The 23,128-nt window shown below is 37.9% G+C and overlaps 1 protein-coding gene across 1 annotated transcript in view; it reads right to left on the bottom strand.

Annotated features, from left to right (window-relative positions):
- Positions 1-3,921: 3,921 nt before the first annotated feature.
- bard1 (BRCA1 associated RING domain 1) overlaps positions 3,922-23,128 on the bottom strand; it is a 27,917-nt gene continuing 8,710 nt past the window's right edge. Inside the window, exons 7-11 of the mRNA XM_079253866.1 lie at positions 13,689-13,821; positions 13,462-13,594; positions 11,668-11,760; positions 6,741-6,838; positions 3,922-4,726 (exon numbers count right to left, since the gene is read on the bottom strand). Coding sequence (XP_079109992.1) covers positions 4,379-4,726; positions 6,741-6,838; positions 11,668-11,760; positions 13,462-13,594; positions 13,689-13,821 — 805 coding nt within the window. The 3' untranslated portion in view covers positions 3,922-4,378. The remainder of the gene's footprint in view (positions 4,727-6,740; positions 6,839-11,667; positions 11,761-13,461; positions 13,595-13,688; positions 13,822-23,128) is intronic.

Below are 23,128 nucleotides of genomic sequence, written 5' to 3'. Positions count from 1 at the left end.
GCAGCGTAGGTATGGCCAGGGTTATGACATGCAGACTTTGACATTTACTTCAAATCAGAATGGTCATCGAGTGGTCCAGTGTGATAGAAAAAGCACTCGACCAAACCCCAAAACATGACATTTTTTAGATGATAAATACTAGTCATTAATTCAAAGGTGAATTTCCGTAAGCTCATGCCATTCGTCTCAAGAATTTTTTTTCCATTTCCAGAAATTCTTTTCCTGTTAACCTTTTAGACCCTACCCCCGTGCAGTGATGGATGGGCTGCTTAATAGCAGCTCCCAGCGCTCTGTAATGAGACAGAAATGAACATAGGAAAAAGACCAATGACTAAGGAGTAAGGAGGTGTATTACCTTAAAAGGCTTTAAAACTAATTTCAAAAAGATCTTAGTTTGCTACACAGCTGCAGCACACGAGAAATAAAACCAAACAACTATTTGGGTGAAGTTCAGTCAAAGAAGCGACAACACAATTTGTGTCATTTTCATAATTTAGCTGCAGTGATTTAGTATCCTTCATTGTGCAAAGACAGACCTCATCTATCTGGCTTGAGGTCTGCAGGCTCATAAAACAAACCTGACATGTATGGTTTATCAGTCACAGCCTCAGTGCTCCACACATTTCAGAATTATTAAAGGAGATTCATTAATCTTAATTGCTTTAAATGCCACATAATCATTCAACTCACACAAAAAGAAAAGAAAAGGAGTTGCTCTAGCAGGTTGGAAGAGACAGACTTCAGTGAGTGTCAGTTGACAGGGTTCAAAGGCACTGCTGCCACCACAGATGCCTTACTGCTGCTGCTCCAGATAACATTCAAAAAGCTTGGCCTTTGGCTTTACGCAGAATGAACAAGCCGAACTGCTTTCAAGCTAGTTTGGTTCACTTCTCCATGCGATGGTTTACTGTTGTATATTGTGCAAAACTATTCATGGTTTTATCCCACGACATTCCAGAAACAGCCAGTGGGTTCAGCAGGAGTACAAGGACAAGTACAGTTCATTCACAGCTGAAACTGCAGAGGCTAGGTCTAAAAATACTCCGCATTTGATAGAGGTTTAGAAAAAAATAAAAAGAAGCAAGAAAAGTAGCAGCCATGATTTGCAAACTAAAGCAACTTGATCCTTATGGCAGTGTGATGTAACGCATTGTTCTAGTTATTTTCCACATGCGCTCCTACAGTTCTTCTGATTACGCAGCAAATAGAGACCTAAACTGGCTGCTCATTTTCTAGATATTAGAAACTGCTCCCATCAAGTGGATGTCAACGAAAAGTAAAACAAGTCTCACTCTACAGGCCCGCAGGCAGTTTGCCAGTGTCGGGGCAAATCTGACGGTTGAGTTAAAGAAAGCAAGAAGAAGAATTGTATTTCATTGCAGCAGATCAGATGCAGGCATGCAGCAGGACTGCACTGGTGCACGAGTTGCTCTGGAATAGCTCTTACCGGGAAACAACTCAGACGGATTTGAAAGCACTGCACTGAAACAGTTGAATTCGGTGCGTCTGCCTTTAAAAGCCACATGGGGTGTTGATGCGGCACATATCTGCTGTAATGCACTGTGTGCACTCAAAGCAGAGGAAATTACATTTCACCTTGCAAATACACGAAGGGACAGATGAGCTGTGCACTCCGTCGTTTCATTTTCTGCCAAGAAACTTGAGTCTGTCTGTCTGTCTGTGAATGTTTATTCAAATAACCATGTCCGTCCTCCCTCTCATCATGAAGACCACTGGCTTGTACATGGGCAGTTTGTACAGGTACAACATTTGCTTTTCCCATGAGACACCAACTAACTGTAGCTGGAAACTATGGATGATTGTTTTCCCCTTATGTTATTGTTTGGTTTTGTTTTTCTATTTTTCAGCAACAAAACTGTTACATAAAGTGTGCCTGAAAACCAACACAGATGTGGGAAGAGAGAAACACTGTTATTATACAATCAATTGTATGAATTTTTTTTGTGTGTGTTGGTGGAGGAGGGGGGAGCACCAAGGGTTTGTTAATGTGGAACTAAAAATATAGAATAGTTTTATTTGTGATTAAAATTAAGAGCATCTTTGATTGTATATGATGTCATGCTCACACAAGTTCAACCTAAACTTGTACAGCAAAGGGTCCAAATTTCTGGGGGGAAAAAAGAAGAAACTCTTGGTGCTCCACATGTTGTTCATGTGTAAATATCTTCAAACATAAAATGTGTATTCCAAAATCAGAGGTGAAGTTAAAAAAAAAAAAAGGAAAAAAAATGACACCAGAAAGAAGAAATTGTGTATTATTCACCAAGACGAAAATATTTTGTTAAATGGACTTTAAAAGAAGTGTTATTCAGCAAATGCGAGTGTGGATTTGGTTTTTGTGTGGCAGTCTGGGTTTTTTTTTTTTTTTGCTCAGGAAAATGTTGACACTTCTGGACATCAGATTGTACAAAGACACTCCAATATAAAACGATGCTCTCAACAGTGGAAACAGCCGGCTTATTTTTGATAAGTGAACAATATGACGCGGCATGCTCTGGGACAAATCTCTGGTTGTGATGAACACAAACAAACCGTTCACTGAAATGGGACACTAAACTCCAACTAATCTGACCATTCCCCATTCCAGAATGAATAAATGTACATTATTTTTCATGGCTCATTTTTATTGTAGAGTAAGACCAGGAAGATACGAGTGCTTAAATGTTTTGTAATGCTTAGTGAGTTCAAGGACATTACTCACAGGTTCATTCCTCCATTCCATTTCATTACAAGCCAGTCTGGGCTTCTATCTCATCCATGCTGCTAATTGCCTACTCCCACCTCCCACCATGAACAAGAAAAGGGAAGCAATTTTTGCAGCACATAGCAATCAATAGCAATTAGCTGCATCCCTGACTAATCCTGTTGAAAATGGCATCTTGGGAGATGGCCAGTGGAGGACCTCTTAAAGCACACATACCTGTAAAAGTTTTGCCTTTTCTTCACAGCAAGAGCTGGCGCTGTGATGGAACAATTAATTGCTTTGTTTTCCTGTTCTACACTTAATATTGACTTTCCATCAATCTTTTTTTTTTCTGGGAGCCACTGTTAGCTTTTGTATTAAATAGACATTTTCAATTAGATAATTGCCTCCTTCTGGTAAACCCGTGCATAATATGGAGAGTAATTCCACTCGTTAGAAACTGAAACACGCGACAGATTGATTCCCGTGTGACCCGCAAGATGAAAAAACGGCAACATCCAATGAGCTTAAATTTTGTCAATAGATGAAAATGCTCAAAATGAGTTGCACATGACAAACATAAGTTTGTTGAGTTGACTGTTATAAGGCAGCGCAGCTCATCCCCGGAGACGGGGTGGGAGGTCTTGCAGGATAGACTGCTGCTACTTCACATCTAATCAGTTCAAGTGGTTCAAGCCATTTCATCAAGATAACGCCTGGATACCTGCTTGAAAAGGTTTTCAGGCAAGTAAATATTTGATCAACACCACAATGGTGGCGCAATTATACAACACCTGACCTGTATTCACCCCCCCAGGAAGAAACAGACATTACTGATGTGAGGCGCACCTGTGCTGCCTTATTTAGCCTGCAGCTACGCTAAACCTTACCTGGTGAAGTGGCAAAGTGAACGGTCTTCTTTCACCTGGCATGACACAACAAACTATGACAGTAGTGTAAAGATTTATGCAAATTACTTAGCTGAATATAAATCAGGCAGCAGTTGTACTTCATTGCATTGGTTATGTGCTCTGGATTACAGATTGTTGAATCGTTTCGGTTCATCTCAAATGGAAACACAGAAACTGGTCGGTTTACTTTTGATTAAAATCCATTTTCCACACATTTAAATTCATTTTTAAAATTTTTATTATGATGATTTTGAGCAGTTTTGTTTGCATTAAACCTGTGTCTGTAAACACTGTTAGCTTGGGGTACCATCAAACAAGTTCTTTTTCAACAATTTGACAACCTGACAGGTCTCATTATTTGCCTGAAAGTAATGAATACCAAAATTTCTCATCACAAAACACACTATATTAAATCAATTTAGGTCATTTGTTCAGAAGAATAAAGGTCTACGTATCAAATAAATTGCAAAAGCTATTTAGCAAACCTTGCAGAGCAGTCTGCAGCAGACTGTTTTCTTTTTAATGTAATTATTCTACAATTTCTAGTGACACCCTTGCAGCGCTGCATTTTTAAACACTTTAAAACAAAATATATATTTTACTCTTAAAACATAATTATTTCCATTTTCAAAACACCTAATTTGTTTTAGTATTTAACCCTTCCATCAAGTTAAAAATAAAAAATGTATTCCAGCCTTGTTTAAGTAAAGTGAAATATTGGAGCAAAAATCATTATTTAGTGTAGTAGCAGAAGTTTCGAAGATCATTTCATTGTTGGAGGGTCTGCTACAGGGAGGAGGCAGAAAGCTACGATGCAGTCAATGAGCCAGGTGGAGGGAGCAGACCATACCTTGCCTCGTCGTACCACTGCGGGCTTATAAGGACCTTGAGGGTCATAAATGATGTACTGGGTACAGAGAGCCTGGTCAGATCCCGGCTGGGCGTGGTACGCTGCTGCATTCAGAGTCTGAGTCACGTCGCTGTCTGGCTTGGGTTGCCGGCTCAGGAGTTGGCCTCCCCCCTCACGCAGCAACTTGGAGATCTCTTCCTTGGTAGGTGACTTAAAGGAGCCGAGGAGGAAGAAGAAACAGCCATCGAAGAGCGGAGGAAGCTACAGTAAAAAAAAAAAAAAATTAAAAAAATAAGACACGTATTCATGCAATACTGGGGACTTTGGTGTCTTTTTTTTTTTTTTTTTTTTTTTTTACTTCTTTTTTTTCCAAATGTATCTCTTTTCCATTAAAATTAGCAGAGAAAAACAACATTCACATAGGGCAGGGCGATATGATGACATATATCGTTTGGACGGTAGAAAATGTCTATCATTTCATATGAGGCTCTATTGTTTACACCTCGATAAGGTGCTTTACTGCAGTATTTTATGTCAAGATGCACTTTACAGCGTGCACGCTGCAATATAAAAACAAACATAGAGGAAGACGGTAGCAGACGTGTTTCAGAGCAGGATAATTCACTAAAAGATGACCAGCCAACCCAAACTGAAGGAGGGGAAATTTCTGTCTCATGGATGCAGTTTGGACATAAAAAGACCAACGTGGAACCGACAACATACTAGCTCACAGTCCCAACAACGGACTCCGACACAACTGTGGAAGGGTTGGGTTGTGTGCTTGCATGGGTAACGCGTGTTTTTTTTAATTGTGAAACAGTTTTTTATTTTTATGTTGTTAAGCATTTTGTTATGCTTTTCTATGAAAAGTGCTGTACAAATAAAGCCTGATTTGATTTGAACTAACTCAATTTATCACCTGCGCAAGAATCAGGAAAAAGAATACAGAATAAAGAATAGAGTCAGCGAGTAAAAGCCGCTAAAGCAGCATCAAATGGAGGCAAAAGCGTTCATAATGAACTCCAGACGCAAACGCTGCAACTGAAACGCCAAACAGCCACCGTTCCCGCAGATGGAAGGAGATCCCTGCTGCTGTTGCAGAGCACATCTGACACATAACTGAAGACTTACACAACACTATACAAACAGTTTTATATCATTATGTATATCGTTATTGGGATATAAAAGGAGCTATATCGCGATATGAGGTTTTGGTCATATTAGTGATGATGGTGTCAGAATTATTCACGTCACCCTTTTTGTTGATGATTAACTGTGCATACTTTGTTTTTAAACATGAAATCATCAGAAAACACCAAGTAGGTGTTGATACTTTTTAATTGGAATATTTCCTGAGGATGAAATAACTGCATAAGCCTTGTTCTCAACACAAACTGTGAAACATTTGGCATTGTTGTTTAAGAAGGCAGTGAACTAGGCCACTGGAGACTGGTCTATTCAGAGCATTGATAAACTCAGCTACTGAGGGATAAAAACGAGCTCTCATTAATTTATAGTATGAAGGTTATGCAATTATACTTTGACTGGATTTTATTTGTGCTTGTGTGAGTGTGTTCCCTATGTTTATGATTATGTTTGAGATTATTATTTTCAAGAATGAACATTTCTTGTATGTAAGGAAGGAGGGGACACGTTGAAGCCAGCAGAGGGGAAATACCACGCTGCAGGGAGCAAACATGTAATTATATTATGTTCATTTACAAAACCTAATAGACATTTCTGCTTCTTCTTAATATTCTGTTTAGTTTATTTCCATTTAAAATAGAAAATAATCAGCTCATCATCAGTGATGTCAAACATATCAAATGTCGGTAGACTGCAGACAGCTTGAAAAGCGTCAGTTTTCTCTTTCAGTCAGGTTGTCAACTTCCAGTGAGCAGGTAGCACTTTAAGACCTGCCCCAGCTGCTTTTGTAAACTGAGGACATCACTCTGGCTTTGCCACTACGAGGTATTCATGTCCTTTTTCAAACCATCTAAGGATTACTTTGGTTAGAGCTGTTGTGTTTCTGACTGTTATCTTCTTTTAAAGCAGGTGGCAGCACAGAGATTTACGAAGGTAAACATTCTGAATTTCAGATAGTTAAAATGCATTCATCTGCTATTGATTAGAGCCACAAAGAAAAAGCAACTGTGACTCATTTAAGAAAATATTTCAACACACCAAACACGTAGCGCTGCCTGGAGGAACAACATCTTTCTTAAGACAACAATCAACAATCTCCGCCGTTTCTCTTCTTTGTGTGCTCCCTTACCAAGCTGCATTTGTTGATGCGACTGCGCTGAGGACCTTCTCCCGCCTCATGCTCAGCTTCAGGCAGCCATTTCCCCGCCTGCAGACAAGCTTCCACCCCTGTCGTCAGAGAGAAACGAACAAAGAAAATTAAAGCCACTGCAAATCAGGATGACTTATAAAGGGGTAACAAGGATGACAGAGCTGTCAGTTTTATCGTGAGTTGGAAAATTTTAGAAACTGGCAAAGCTGCAGTTGTTGACAGAGGAAGATGCCCACCGCATGATGGAGTTAATGATGTAACCCTCTCCACCTCGCCCCCCTCCCCCGCTCTAAGTATTAAACAGAATTTGAGCATCATTTGTCTCTTGAAGTTGTAGAGTTGAACTCGAACTGCGTTGATTTTTGAGTTGAAGCTTTTGTTTGAAACCCTTAAGAAAACTACCCCACTCCCGCACCCCATCCACACATCCACACACACACATACACACACTTTTTTAAAGGCAAATGAGGAATAAGAAGCACATTTTAATGACCTCTCAGTGACTCCAATAAAAAAATGTGTTTCTCAACACGTCACACATCAAACTACTGCTGTTCTCAGCAAGTGTTATGACAACATACATGCATACATGCCAAATATAAGTATAATCATTTTAATAATTATCTCTGACATTACATATACAACCATTTGTTGACAACTAATAAGACTAATTCCTTTATGTGCCTAGTTTTCAGCTAGTTGCATTAACAAATTAAAAAGATGGCTGATTACCATCATTTTTTAGTAGATTGCCTTTACTTCCTTTGTCAAAGTGGTAAAGGCAAAAGCGCTATCCTAGAGAACCATAATTGTTATCAAACAAATAGTCATGATAGTTAGATAATCCACCAATAATCTGTTGAAGGACCTGAAATGCTAAAAACATTCAGTTATTGATATTTTCAGGATTCGACAACTAGCAGACACATGCAAGAAGCTTCTTGTTTTCCACAAGAAACAACATGACAGCAGTGTGTGAAGCACGAGAAGCCCAGTGTGTGTTTGAGACATTTGTTCTTAGGTAAAAATCCTTTTATTAAAATGTTAACAAGTTTTTTTTTTATGTTGTTTTTTTTTTGGCGTTTAGATTCATGTCGAGTTGTCTCATTATCCATTTCTATAGATTAGTATAATTCTAAGCCGATCAATCAGGAGGGAGCAGTGCTATTGATGATCACGTATCCATGGAAACATTTGTATGGCATATACATTCAAGGAGCAGACAGATCCAGAGCCACCCAGCTGCACTTTTGTCTTCCACACAGCTCCTTTCAGCTGCAAGAGGATGATGACAAGAGCAAAAAAATGTATTCATAATATCCAGTTCATGGTATTGTCATGTGATTGCATTTCTTTACCACCCCATCTTTATAGCCTTTTTTTGGGGGGATCCTGACAAACTTGAACCAAATAAAAAATTTTTAAAAAAACAAAAAACTGACACTGTAGTTAAATACTTCGGACATGGCACTTAGTGCTGATGACTCATTTGCATATTTACTAATCATTTGCATATTTACTAATCAATCTTGACTACAAAAGCTGAAAAATATTTCTAACCTCTGCCTTCATGAGTCAGTGAACAACTGAGTGGCAGGATGAACAAAACTCCTTTATTCACCATCAGACCAACTTGAACCAATTCTTCTGTTGAAGAATACTAGCTCAACCTTCAGACTGATAGTAGGACTACAGAGGAATACAATAACTCTTTTCTCATAGCTATATTAATTTATATACGTTAGCAAAAGCAAATGTGAAATGTATCTTTAGGCTGCCAGCACAAATCAGTATTTTTAAATATATCGATGGTGAAAGTCTGCAGAACGAGACCCTACATACATGTAGGCCTAAAGAAAATCAAAAGTTAACTTTAGGGATACATTTTATAAACTAAACTTGGGTTTATCCTGAAATAATTACTGGACACTTTCTTTAATGAACAGAGTATTAATTGTATAAAATATCATGAGATAATGAACCAGAGCTGAGTTAAACTGTGTAATACCCAAAACAGTCCCAACCCTGCAATGGAAATAAGTTGTTGTTGTATGAACATAAATTCAACGTGTCTACTTACAGGTAGCAGTGTGTTCACACTGGACTAAAATCAGATTGACAAAGCAGATCTAATCTTTGCCTACAGTCTGACCACAGCCACAGCAGGTAGATTTGGGTGAAATTTCTTCAGCCATGTCTCTCTGGCAGGCTCATGTGTCCCACTGGTGCGAGATCCTGTTTCCAACACTTCACTTAAAAGCTATGATTAAACACATAAGTGTGTGAATTCCCAATAGAAGTAGCAGCCTCAAATATTCCACACAATTACAGGAGAAAAAAAAAACATTAAGGGAAAAGGGATATTATTTCAAGAAGAAATAAATTAATTCTTATTTTATTTAATTGTCTTCATCCTACGATTGAAAAAGAGAAGATCAATGCTAATCTCACAACTGTGGCTTTGCTAAGGATCTGCAGTCATGTCCTGTTAAAGAGACTTCATTTGAACATTGGATACTGTAGAAACTATTAAACCGGCTCTTATAAAGTGAACCTCTAAAAGGTGAATTATCTGGAAAAAACCTTGATTTGAGCATCAGCTAAATCTTGGACAGCCTTGTACCTTTCACATGTACATGTTTGGCTTCTATTCAGGTCTGATATAATAAAGAGACGTACAGGTGGTCACTGGACTGACAATTTTTTTTACACTGTTACTCATAAACAGCATGACTACAGCTTTGCTTTTCTCACCTCATTTCAGAAAATAACTATGTTACCTAAGGTGCTTCAAAATGGGCATAAAGGATTTTAAACGTCTTTCGCTGGTCTGAAAGAAAAGCTTCGTTCAGGTATTTATCCGGAAAGGAAGCCAACCCTTTCAGGCTGGATCAAACAATGAAGAAGCTTTTTGGTTTTTAAAGAAAGTTAAAAAAAAAAAAAAAAAAAAAGCAACAGAACATAATTCTGGTAAAAGTAGTGATCCGGGGCTCGACTGAGATGACAGCAATGGCATGCAGTGGCAGGAGGCAGTGAAAATTCAGCTGCTCATGTGCACTCACTCACTCACTCTCACACTCACACTCACTCTCACTCTCACTCTCACTCTCACTCTCACTCTCACTCTCACACACACACACACACACACACACACTCACACACACACACACACACACACACACACACACACACACACACACACACACACACACACACACACACACACACACACACACACACACACACACACACACACACAACACAACACAAGTACAGAAAAAGATGGGATGCAAAAGTGATTGTCATGAGGCAGAAGAGCTATGTCAAGTGCTCAACTAGCGTGGAGGAAAGAGGAAGAGGAGGGGCTGAATGCGGTCCAAAGGCACTGAATCTTACAGTGACACAACCACACACATCCAAAGCAGAACGGCATACTGGCAGGCTGAGGCAGTTTTGGCGTTGCATACAACTCACATGTATGCACACACTGTGAAGTGATGCAACTGACAAACACGGCAGCGAAGGGCACACCAAGGTGCTGGAAAACTCTGACAGCTAGTGTCTTTTTACTTTTCCTGAAGCCGACTTCCTCAGAATGTCTGCCTGTTGACTTTGTTCAAGGATGGCAGCGAGACTGGCTGAGAATAGCAAATCAGTTTTCATCTCGTCGAAAAGAAAAAGGCAATAGAGACTAAGCCATCATTTCATCACTAGTGATATTGAAGCCTTGTGGAGCATTGATTCCCAGATTCTATCCCCAAGTCATCCACCCACCCAATCCAAGAGTGAGGCGTGCAAGCTGGTGAGTGCGCACACACACGCGCACACACACACACACACACACACAGCAGCAGCAGACACAAACAACTGATCTGAAAATTGCCTGTTGCAAATTGTTCTTTGAATGTTTCCCATGGTGTTGTGTGTTCTGCATGAAATGAAACACTCAATGCTTAGAAGTCCCTATAAAAGCAGAAGGGGTCTGACTTTACCTGAAAGCTTGCAGAGAGGAAATACAGTTTGAATGAAAGTTTTCCCAGACTAGTAGGACACTGATAAGAGCTAAACACAGAAGCCTTTGAACTGCAAACATTTTAAATGCCAGTCAATGTAACCAGTAAACAATTCATGCAAATGCATGTTAGGTAAAAAAAAAAAATTAAATATCAAAGAAAACTCTTTTTAATATAGTTTCAGGTTAACTCATTTCAAGTTGCAGACCAATTGTTCCACAGGAGACAGCAAAGAGTGCAAAATACACCAAATTTCTTAACGGGTAGTGCTGCACAATCCAGTTGTTGTGCAATGCGATTTAATTTAACTCGGCACAAAAAGTATGAAAATCTGTGTTTGGTTGATAATTTATCCACTTTAAATATATTAGTTACTGTTGGATTAGCATCATTGGAAAACTGGTTAGTTATACCACATTATAAAGGTGACTAATTCAGGCTGTCCAACAATGTTTAATACAACACTTAACATTAAGGTATTATTATTATTTTAATATCATTATTATTATTGTCATTATTACTATTATTATTATTACTACTACTATCATTATTATTATTATAATCATCACCATCATTATTAATAATAATAATAATAATAATAATAATAAACAATAGTAATAATTATTATTATTATTATTATTATTAACAATAATAATAATAATAATAATAATAATAATAATAATAATAATAAAGGGCAGAATGCATCAGAACTAAATTAACTTTGCATAAATTTGATTTGCATGACCTAACTGAGATTGCTAAACAATAAACAAAAACTGATGTCAGAACATACAGAGGAAGTTCCTCGGGTTCTAGCAGAAACATAGACATTGCATTCAAAAACAGCATCAACAGGGGAGGTTGTTCCAGCTGACAGCTCGCTCCGTACTTACAGCTGTATTTGACAACCCAGCAGCCAGCAAGAAGACCCAGGAGGGTGGAGTAGGTGGTGGGTATTTGTCCTTCTGGCACCACGACATGGTTCACTGGAGGGGGGGTAAAGCAAACATGCACAAAGCCAAATTGGAAAGGTGTGCACATCGGGGAGTTGTGCTAGACATACACAAATAACTGCTACCTTTTTTTTTTTTTTTTTTTTTTTTTTTTAATCCTCCCAGACCCTGGCAAGATAATGCTTAGTTCACAGCATAACTTCAATAGCTGAAATTTTCAACATCAAATTACTTCTTTTTCAAGTCAGGTTAAGACTGCAAAGTAAATGCATTGAATACATAACAAGTGATTTATACAACAGCTTTTAGATCAAAGCACCTGCACAGTCAGAGAAATCCATGCAGAGATCCATCTCAAGTACAGAAGCAGAGTTCTCACAGAACAGTCTGAAACTTGGGACTGCATATTATTGTTGACATTAGTATCAAGGTAGAAAAGAATAAAAAACAAAATCATATAAACTGATAGATGGGAGAGGAGCTTCAAAGACCCACTTAAAGCTGAGCTCTCAGATGAAGGAATGCTGACAAACACTTGCATTATTTTTGTCATTCCTTTAACGTACAAAGAGCAATAATATGAAGGATTTTAGGAAGAAATTGTCTGAAAAGGGGAGCACAATCAACACGTAGAACACATCTCATACTTAAAATCACGTTTTGGAACAGCTGATTATGGTTTACAAACACTGTCCATCTCCAAGGAAGCTCATAGTTTTCCTGTTTTATCCACCCCAATATAGAGCATTTATGACAAGGCTAATTTGCCAACATGCCTCACTTTGAGTGGTTGACCAGGTAAACTCACTGTAAGCTTGTCAAACAGCTCCTGGCAAAAGACCAAGCAGCAGCTTATACTATTAAAGGCGGGTGCACGTAATTATGGGTTAATTAAATTTTAAACAAAGCTTATTGCCTCTTCATTCAACAATTGAGCACAGCTGACAAGTGCAGAATGAACATAATTATATCTCCAGGGTAAAAACCTTCTTACACTGTGTATTGACCGTGGATTTTGGTGGATTGGTAAGCTTCAGCTCAAAATATTAAAAGAAAAGAAAGAAAAAAAAAACATTTTGTGAACGCATGAACATTGACCCCTCTGGCCAGGGAAGGCAGAGCGGTGGGGAGCACTTCTGCTTTTCATTAGTGTGTATTTATCACTCTGACTGTAGCTCCAAACATTTTATGAGGAATGATTTCAATTACTTTGGCTCTCTGGTGTTCTTCCAGCCATTACTATTCAAGAATGAAGGAGCTGCTGTATCACTGTGATGTATACACCTCTAAAAGCACTGGCGTGCTACTGTTGAAACTTCATGAGTGATAATACTCAAGCTCCAATGGCTGGCTTTTACCGTACAAATGGATCTGTGTTATATAGTAAAGTCTATAAAGCATGGCTGTGTGGAAAAATATCATTGGAGATAAAAAAATAAAAAAATCCCATCTCTAAGGTGGAGGAAATAATCCTCACAACAAACAGAACTAACGGATGAGTACACTTCAAGACTACATAAAGCATCAGGCTGCTATGCCTGAAATTTACCATTAAAAAACAAATATTTTATAAAAGGACAAATCAGGGGTTTTTTCAGTTATAAGTAAAAACCTTAATTAGTTAATAATAACCTTGAAAAGCAATAATATGCAGGCATTATTCTCTTTGTCGGCTTCATTGAAGAAGCACAGCCCCCTGAGACAGAATGGTGTCGGAGTCACACTAACACTTACCTGAGCCAGAGAAGGTGTCGGCCACTCTCCCTCCCAGCAGTACTCCCAGTTTAGCCAGCTGATGCTGCTCTGATGTTGACAGCTTGCTGGACAAAAACACTGCAGTTTGATCCTTTCTCACAAACTCGTTCAACTGAGAAAAGACAAAAGAACACTGTTAGAATATATCTGCAATGCCACGAAGTTAAAGAAAAGAATGAGTAATTTCTTGGTGAAGATGTACGTACCACAGAGATACTGGCTGAGGGGCCAGGAGATGTATGACAATTAGCATATTGGGTTGCTTCTGCAGCTTCCTGGAAAATCTCCAACATCTCCAGGCTCACTGCATAATCTGCAGGCCGCTTTCCATGCAGATTACTTTGAGGAAGAGAATTCCACAGATAAATGTTTTCAGTATTTCAAAGAACGCACTCATGCTTACAAACTGCAAGTAAAAGATTTTAGACTTCACCGATGATAGAGTACAGTAATAGTAATGCCAACAACTCTAGTGAAGTAAACAAGGAGAATACACCTTTCCTTTTTACTCATTACTTTCAGTGTCATAAAGCTTTTTCTAGCTTTCAGTCCAAAGTTACTCTCCTCCTCAGGAGATAATGTCCCTGAACAAAAACAAAAAAACAGAATGAAAGGAGTGCCTCACACCTCCGGCTGTCACAACTGTTACACAGTTGTTCGATCGAGACAGACATGGATGCTTTCAGTTGACTTAAGTAACTGTTAAAACCGTCTTTATTTGCATATAAACAGTTACACAAACGTCACTTTTCCATATCGTTTTGTGCTGTCTGACAAAGTGGCAAACCAGCACAATTTCCATGACACCATCTCTGTATGCCGTTTTCAGCAACAAAAACAGTTTTCTGCCACTCAGTGTTTCTTGTGAGGTACCTCACTGGTGCTGTAGGTACCTGCTTTTCAGAAAACATTTACCAAGTTTTTTTTATAGTTTCATTTTCAAATCAAATGCCACAGCATCATTGTTGGAGCATTTACATTTTAAGCCAAATTTAAAAAGGAGCGCCGAATAACAGACAGTCTAATCTAATGGATTTGCTGCACAAATTTAGTAGACAAGTCTTAATGCCACTAATCTGGAAAATCTTCTTAACCCCCCCACCCAATTCACCAAGCAGAATAAAAACTGCAGCTGCAGGTCTCCCATCATCAACTTGCCATTACCAAAGCTTTCCAACGACCCACTAAATATGACTGCAACAGTGTGTAGTGGCATATTGTCAAGCATAGTCCAAGAAATGCAGTAATTCAACATGATTACATATAAAATAAATAAATAAATACAAAAAGAAACAAAAAAAAGCAGTATTTGAAGAAATGATCCAAAAGTCTAGTAAACAGTAAGCACTATGAACTATTAAAAAAAGAAAAATCATACAACTCTTAACTGCAATATGCGACACAATGGCAGACATTAAGAATCTGGCTTAACTCCCACACCACAAACATTTACACAAACATTTCAAGAAAAAAAAAAAAAAACGTAACACAAAGAGTTAGGAAATTTATGTTTGGTTAATAATTTCTCTCCTTTGATTATACCAACTGCTGTTTCTACATCCCTGGAAAGCCTGATCACCTCTCTAACAAGGTATAACTTGTATACACCAAGTATACAAGTAAAGTTCAGTAACATCCCCCAAAAATGTGCCAAACTCCCCTGTAATATTCTACTGTTGAGATTCACTCGAGTTTTGAGTTTTTTGGTGGATTGAATGATTCTAGTCTCCTAAAGTAGTCAGGAAAAAAAAACACAGCACATATTGGCCATTTACATGTTAGACTGTCGGTGACATGGATAGCATTCATACACAGCCCCAACAACCTAGCAATCCCTCCTCATACTCTCAATTTGAGAACAATATCTTATATTTTACATTTTTTGTCTGTCATTTCCTCAGATGGAACCAACACACCAACACAGATGTGTCCACACTCCTTCAAAACAATAGCAGCACCGGCTACACATCTGCTGCTGCAGCACAGCTGGAACTGTGAGGTATTAAAAACTTCTTTTAAAAAAATGGGACAAATAAAAGATAATCAAACCGCAATGTTTGTGGTATAAAACTTGAGGAGCCACCATGTCTGACTTTGTTCTCTTTACAACAAATCAGAAGAGGTTAATCCCCAAGAAAGGTTAATGTTAGCATTTATATTAGCGATGAGCCACAGCAGTGTAAACATTAGCTTCATATTACCTTTGTACTAAAATAATGTTAACCATCAGACTTGGAGATCTGATAGTTAACACTGATGAACAAACCCAGAGTGATCCCACAGGCATTCAAGGGTTGATGTTCTGGACTGACAGCAAGTCATTCCATCTTTTTCAAAGTTTTGGAAGTACTCAGGAGATGCCGGCTCTGTGTGGGACACTTATGTAACCCCAAAGGATAGAGCTAGCTCCCAGATTTGGGGGTTTGGGATTATACACTCCCAAATTAAGTAAATTAGGTGCAGTCATAAATCTGTGACTGGAACACACCTGGGAGCACAACTAGAACGAATACTAACAGGAAAATGTTGCAGAGGATTTTGGATTTTCATTCCACCATCTCTGCGCGACAGGTTGTTGATGGCTCTTTGAACTATTACAAAGGCAACGTGTTTATTCAGGATCAGCCTTATGAAGACACTTAAAAAAAAATAATCTTAACTCATCAGGATACTTTTAGGTGAAAGAAGGTCAAACTCCACCATCCGGCAAGTTGCTTCTCTTGCAGAGAAACAGGCTTTTCACTTCATCATACCTCACCATTAAACACTTCTCAGTCAACTGATGATCTGCATTTTGGTTTTATTAACTATCAAAAGTTAATCCCATTTATTTTAGAACTCATGTTTATCTCCACACACTAAGGGAGCTTACATGTTACTATGTGCAATCCACAGCAAATCATCACAAACAAGATAATAGTTCTTTTTTTTTTTCTTTTTTTATGTTTTATCACAAGCTTTGCAAATTTTTCCTTTTTTTTTTTATCACTGGCCAAGCAGGACACTGAAATTCAATATTTGCCTATGCTGAGCTCTGAGCAAAACAATCTGGCAATGTCACAGCCTGCTTATTCTGTGAAACTGTGCATCCATGTGTGTCATTCACTTGTTAGAGCATAATTGTTTGATATGAAAAGAGCTGAAATCTACTATTCATTCAGAGACAAAAAAAAAAAAACACTGAAAACCACTGCATGCAAAAAATAAACACATCATAGGGGCACATTGCACATGTCTTGATGACACTCGTAGACATGCTGAAGATTCAGTAAATTGTTAATCTCTGATCATCTTTAGAATCAGTAATCTGTAGTAAAGGCTCAGAATCATCACAAACACACACACACTGTGCTCAGAGATGAAACTGCAACCATGACTCGCTTTAAATGGGAACACGAAAGAAAAGTCTTGAAATTTGAGGACGCTGCATGAAACGCAATGAGGTCACCTTGAGGAAGAGGGGGGGGGGGGGGGGGGGGGGGGGGGGGGGGGGGGGGGTAAATAAAGCCAAAGGAGGACGAGTGGATGTGAAGAGAAGAACCAAGCCCAGCAGGTTGTCTCTAAAAGATTAGGCGTCAGCAAAGATAACACCTGGGGGACAATTAATAGGTCCACTGGTCCATAAAATATTTCATTTGGATTCATACCCCCAGCCCAACACACACACACACACACAAATACAAACAAACAGAAAATGTTTCTGACACTTAAACATATGCACACAGCAGCTTGTGAGGAGAATATGTAAAAATTTCTGAGAAGTTAAGCAGGAGGTAAAGAAACAAACACTCCCACAAGCCTCAGCTTAACTACTCAAGTGGGAGAAAAGCTGTGGTTGTTATCGCGGGTTCCCAGTGTAATCATAACTGTGCTTTAAAACAAGGAGAATACATTCAAACCGTACTTTGAAGTATTACATGCAATATCACAGACCACATATCTCACCACAATCTCGGCTTCTTTACAAATCATTCCTTTTTCTTCCCTGTTGCGAACATAAAACAATCCCTGCAATACTGACCAAAAAAAAAAAAAAAAAAAAAAAAAAAAAAAAAAAGGTTTTCACTGGGATGTTGTTGCTGTAGCAGCGCTTGGCTGTGACTACTAAGCAATGAACGGGGACAGACTGGAAAACCTAAATATTCAGGGTCATTCACTGTTACCAAGCATACATGGCAACAGACAGATGACAAAGTTAAAAGCATATTTAGAGATTTCCATCCTGTTAGACAGTAATTGCTTGAAACACCTTCAAACAAAAAGAAAAGAAAAAGTGTTTACTGAACGTACTCCCAAAAGAGTTTCCAGGGCTTGAAATACTGCAAGTTTGTGCATGTAAATTTGGAGCGGTACACTGAATTTTTGACAGCACATGCACCTGTGCTGCTATCTCAGTGTTTCTGTCACTATATTTAGTGAGTATTCACCCTTATAACATTTTTTAAAGCAACTGGGGACAAATCCAGAAACTATTTTTCTTCCCAGCTGCAGTCATGGTAAGGAGATGTTTAACTGTGCAGGCACCTGGACTGAAAATGGAACGCGCACAACGCTGCCATTCGCTGATGCATCATGGCTTATGGTCATATATTAATGTCGAATGCAGGCAAAAACATGAAACAAGTTAAAAACCTTTGACTGTAAGCACTTCCTCAAAATATTGCAGATTAGTGCATTATTATTACTGCTTAACGTATCAATTCATGTTTAAATTTACCACATCATGCATTAACACTGTTTTTTTTTTTTCCCACTTTGCCCTGGTGGGGAGTGTGGGGGGGCAGGAGAGATGGGGTTTACAGGTATGAATTATAAGAGAAAATGCTGAGCAACACATTTACTGAATATTTCCACAAATCTATATTTACTTCTTTGAGACTGAAAACTGTCTTTTTGTCTGTTCCAGCATGCAAACACCTCACGGCTGAAATCTACCCCCTGAAATTGATCCCAATTAGAAAAAAAAAGGCAGCTTTACAGAGAACTTTGAAATTCATCCCGATCACTTGTAAAAAATCCCAAAATGTTTTTATTCTTCTTTGTCATGAAAAGTTTTATTTTATTACATTATTTCAATTGGGAGTCATGATATTTTACCTGCTGGTTTGTAAACACAACATTACTGTTAAAAGCAGCCTATCAGATTTTATGTATAAGTATTTTTAAACAAACCTTTAGGTATTTTTGTTCATATAAAAAAAAAAAAAAACCTTTAAATATAAAAGTTTTGAATAAATCCATTTTTAATCATTAATCATGAATTTTGGGCAAAATTATGTAATCAATTACATTCCAGTTTTTTTTTCTTATATATAAAATATTTTTAGCCAAACTATTTTTTTTTACCTTGTGCCCCTTTATTTAAAAAAAAGTATTTTGAGCCCAATTAGCTTTTTAATATTTTTGTGGTAGTTAAAAAATAAGGAAATTCAGAAATCCATGACACAGATGAATTAGAAAAATATAGATGCACAAGCAACCCCAAGCAGAAGACACAAACATTGTAAGCAAGCTGGGTGTTGCATTAGCTGCCACTCTGCTCATGCTGCACCAGCGCTTGCCTGCTGAATCTTTGCAGGACATACCCAACAAGATCACGTAACTTCTGCCATTTACAAATGTCACTATCTTGGACCGTGGCTGGAGAGTGATCAAAATCTATTTCTAGTTGTATTTTTTTTTTGGGTGGGGGTAAAGAAGTGCACCGTTAAGGTGGAACAAAGTAAGATGCTGAAGAAGTTTTTAAATTAAAAAAAAAAAAAATGATGTGACATTTAAAGTCCACTCTAACTTGGTCCTGGTGCTTTCTTCATTGGAATGCTAAAACTTGTATTAATGATGAACCACAACGGTCTCTTCTATGCTCCTTAGAACGTCCTTTCTCAAACCCGTAGCAATATTTCAGATTTCTTCACCAAAACAAGCACAATCCATTGTATAAGAGCCAAATCTCATCAGAGGAGTGGTTTTAGCTTTGACAAGAAAATGGAACTGCAGCACAGGCAGTATACATTATAAAGTATGTTTCTAAGCTTGGAAGTTGGGGGGAGACAAGAAAATGACATCCATTCAGTGGAAGTTGCCAAACTCCCATTATCTTAAAGTTGCCTTGTGAGGTTTCCTTGTAAAAAAGCAGTGTTTATTCTCACTCCCTCTCACTAACAAAAAGTATTTTTTGTGCATCCTTGAAGTTAAACAAAGAAAGATGCTGAATGAATTTCCATGCCATTAAAACATTTGCAAAGCCTTTTCTGTAGAAAATGAAACTGTTTACTTGCCTGCTCTCTTCTGCAAAGTCTATGCTGATGAATTATTATATTTCTTAGAACATTACAACCATCTGTTGTTGACTTGCAGAGATGATCCAACGCTATTGGCAAGAATTAAATATCTAAAATCCACAAGCTGCAGCTTGTGCATGTAAAGCCTCATTTGAGAGCGCATAAATGAACAAACTGTCGGGGGTCAGAACCAACCAATACAACAATTCCTGTTAATGAAGGGAAATAAATTTTTTTACAAAGTCCGCAAGGTAGCTTTTCAGAAAAGGTAAGCGTTGCTTAAACCAGTAATAAGGCAATATCATACCAATCTGGATCTAACAAGGACGTTTACATTCACAGCAATACTGAGTAATAGACGTTATTCTACATTTTATTATTGTCATGCCAAAAAGGTTTTAAAGTATATGTGTATTATAAATGGCCGGATCAATTGTTTATTTTTTTTTGTTAGTTTAAAGCTCAACTTTTGCATGTACACAGAAATTCAAAAGCTGCAGTGTGCAGGTTACTGTTGCGGGGTGGTGTCTGGGCCAGTTTGACACCATGCAAGATCATGAAAATATTCAAAGAAAGTCCAAAATCACCTGGATCTTTACACTCTGCATAGATCTTTATGCCATTACATAGACTTGCACCCAATAAATCAGCAACTTGCATCTAAATTTCTAATGTGCCTCATAGTGTAGTCCCCTGGAAACAAGCAAAACACAACTATCCTGATGACAGAGCTGGTTTCCGACACTAAAGAAGGAGTTAAAAACCAAGTATATTTGAAGCCCAGCTGCTTATTTGTTTTATGTTGTGTAATTATACAATTCCAGTGTATCCTATAGGCATGTTAATGCTGTATGAGGTCAATCAACAGCTTAATATGGATTCAGGGCTTTGATGAACAATGGACTCGGCACTCAGTCCTAATGACTGAGCCAGAAGTCTATTAAAACATACTGAGGGTTTTGATCCCCATGCGTCAACATGAATTTATCTTTATCTTGTATTGACGAGTATAAATAGAGAGCTCTACATGCTTATTCAATGCTTGCCCATCTCTAGTGATGACTTGTTGTACGGAGCATTCAGAGGGCACAACGAAGTTTATGTCAGTGACTTGTGATGATAGTTCAAGCCTAACAGTAAAATAAGCTCTAAACACACAAATGTCCCATTAATTGCTATTTTTTTAGAAATAAATAAATAAATAAAAGGGTTTCTGCAAATTAATGTGTGCACATTCATCATCCTCACTCCATATTAAATTATTTTCCCATTCCCTTCTGACCATTTCAAGAAGTTCAGGTTTAAATCTCAGGAAAATACACACTATAGCAAAATACTCTCGCCAGCCAGTTTTGTTTTAGATACCCAATGATAGTACTGGGTTGGACCTGTTCTGCCCTCAGAACTGCTTCAATTATTCACAACAGAGATTCAACAAGGTGTTGATAACATTCCTCAGAGACTTTGCTCCATAATGACATGGTGTCACGCATTTGCTGCAAATTTTTCAGCTATACATCCATGATAAGAATATCCCATTCTTCCACATCCCAAGGGTCCCAGCCCATCTGGGACCAACAAACCCTCCTTGTCTTCCTCACACTGGAGCTCAGATTAAACTTCAGGAAGGTGTCCTGACCATGTCTACATGGCTAAATGCATTGAGTTGTTGCCACACAATTAAATGATTAGCTACTTGTACAAACAAGTAAACATCTGTACTTATATTATGTACATATGTTTTGTCTTTAAATAAACTCACAGAAGGGTCTGAAACATTGCTAAAGATAGCGCCAATGTGGCTAAATTAGTAGTATATGTATGTATGTATATATATATCTATATATATCTATATCTATATATCTATATATCTATATCTATATATCTATATATATATATATATATATATATATATATATATATATATATATATACACACACACACACACAGTCGACTGCACATTAGGATCTGGTCTCTTTTAAGACTTAATATTTGCAAAACCACTCACAAACATGGTCAAGGGAAGTGGTTTCTGGAGGCAACTGATTTAAAGATGATAAGCCTAACAATGAAAAAATCCAGTGAACACATTCAACCCCATCATGCACACACAAAGGAACAATAAAGACCTGCAAAATCTGTGCTTTCAAACACAGAGCTGTGTGCCAGTCTTTCCATTAGAAATTGCATTGGCAGATGTCTTGGTGTGTTGTGTGTGTGTGTGGATGTGTGTGATTGTGCTTCGTAAGCAGATAAGTTTGGACAAGGATTCGTCTGGCAGAGCCCAGACACGCTGTCCACAACTTTCCTTTTCCTTCCATGCAGACAATCAGGTAAAGAGAAGAAAACACAAGACTCCAATTGGGAGGCATTAAAGCACAAAGACAGATACAGTAAAGCGAAAACACAATGCCATTAAATTACGGTGAAAAGTGCACTAACTGACCAACATACTGACCCTAACCAATGACTTCACTCAATAATGATTACCTGACATCTCTTCCCTCATTATCGACAATGTACTACCCGTGTACAATACCTCCAGAGGGAAGGAAGAACTAAAGAAAAAAAAAAAAAAAACAAAGCTGATGCAGCATAACCTAACTGGCCAGCAACTAATCAGCATTAGCACTGTATCTTCCCAACAACAAACACTGCCTCATATGGGAAAGGAAATGCCTGGCACAGTGACAGGGGAACAGCTACTTCACCATTTATTTAAAAGGAAAATAAAATCAGATGAACATCAATGGTGATACATGATGCAAGGCAACTAAATCTAAAAATTAAATTACAATTTTCTCCTTAATCATCTGAACCTTTTGAAAGATGTTTCCTTCATTTTGTTTCCTCCTTGGTAGCAAAATAAAAATAGAATCCAAAAGACAAGAAGTGGCTCTCAGTACACAACTGTACCCTGGTCTCAGTTTCTCAACCCATTCAGATTGGATGCAACAGCTGCTGCCAATGTTTGCATACTTTCACACAAAACTTTCATTAAATGTCTAAAATCCACTACTGCTATAAAGCATTCTGATATTTCTGACCTGTATCATGCTTCCAAAAGAAGTTTGAGTATGCGTCTGACCAAAACATAAAAAACAAAGTAGAAGTTATCCTGCAAAACAGCTGAATTTTCCTCAAACTTGCATGATCACAAAAGATTCAACCAGACAAGGTTCAAAGCTATCTATTTGAGGCCAAAAATAAAATTATTATTATTTTTTTTTTTTTTTTAATTTAACTAAAGGTAAAGTCTTCCTCCTAATCATTAAAGAATCATTACCCATATAGACTTCAGATATTTTACAATAATTATCACTGACTGAACAGCTTAGCTTGTTGGCTTGAAACATGCTGGTAA

Source organism: Telmatherina bonti (assembly GCF_933228915.1).
Source record: "Telmatherina bonti genome assembly, chromosome: 15".
Classification (NCBI taxonomy): Eukaryota; Metazoa; Chordata; class Actinopteri; order Atheriniformes; family Telmatherinidae; genus Telmatherina; species Telmatherina bonti.
Note: the sequence above shows the minus strand (reverse complement) of the source record. Positions and strands in the feature narration are given on the sequence as shown.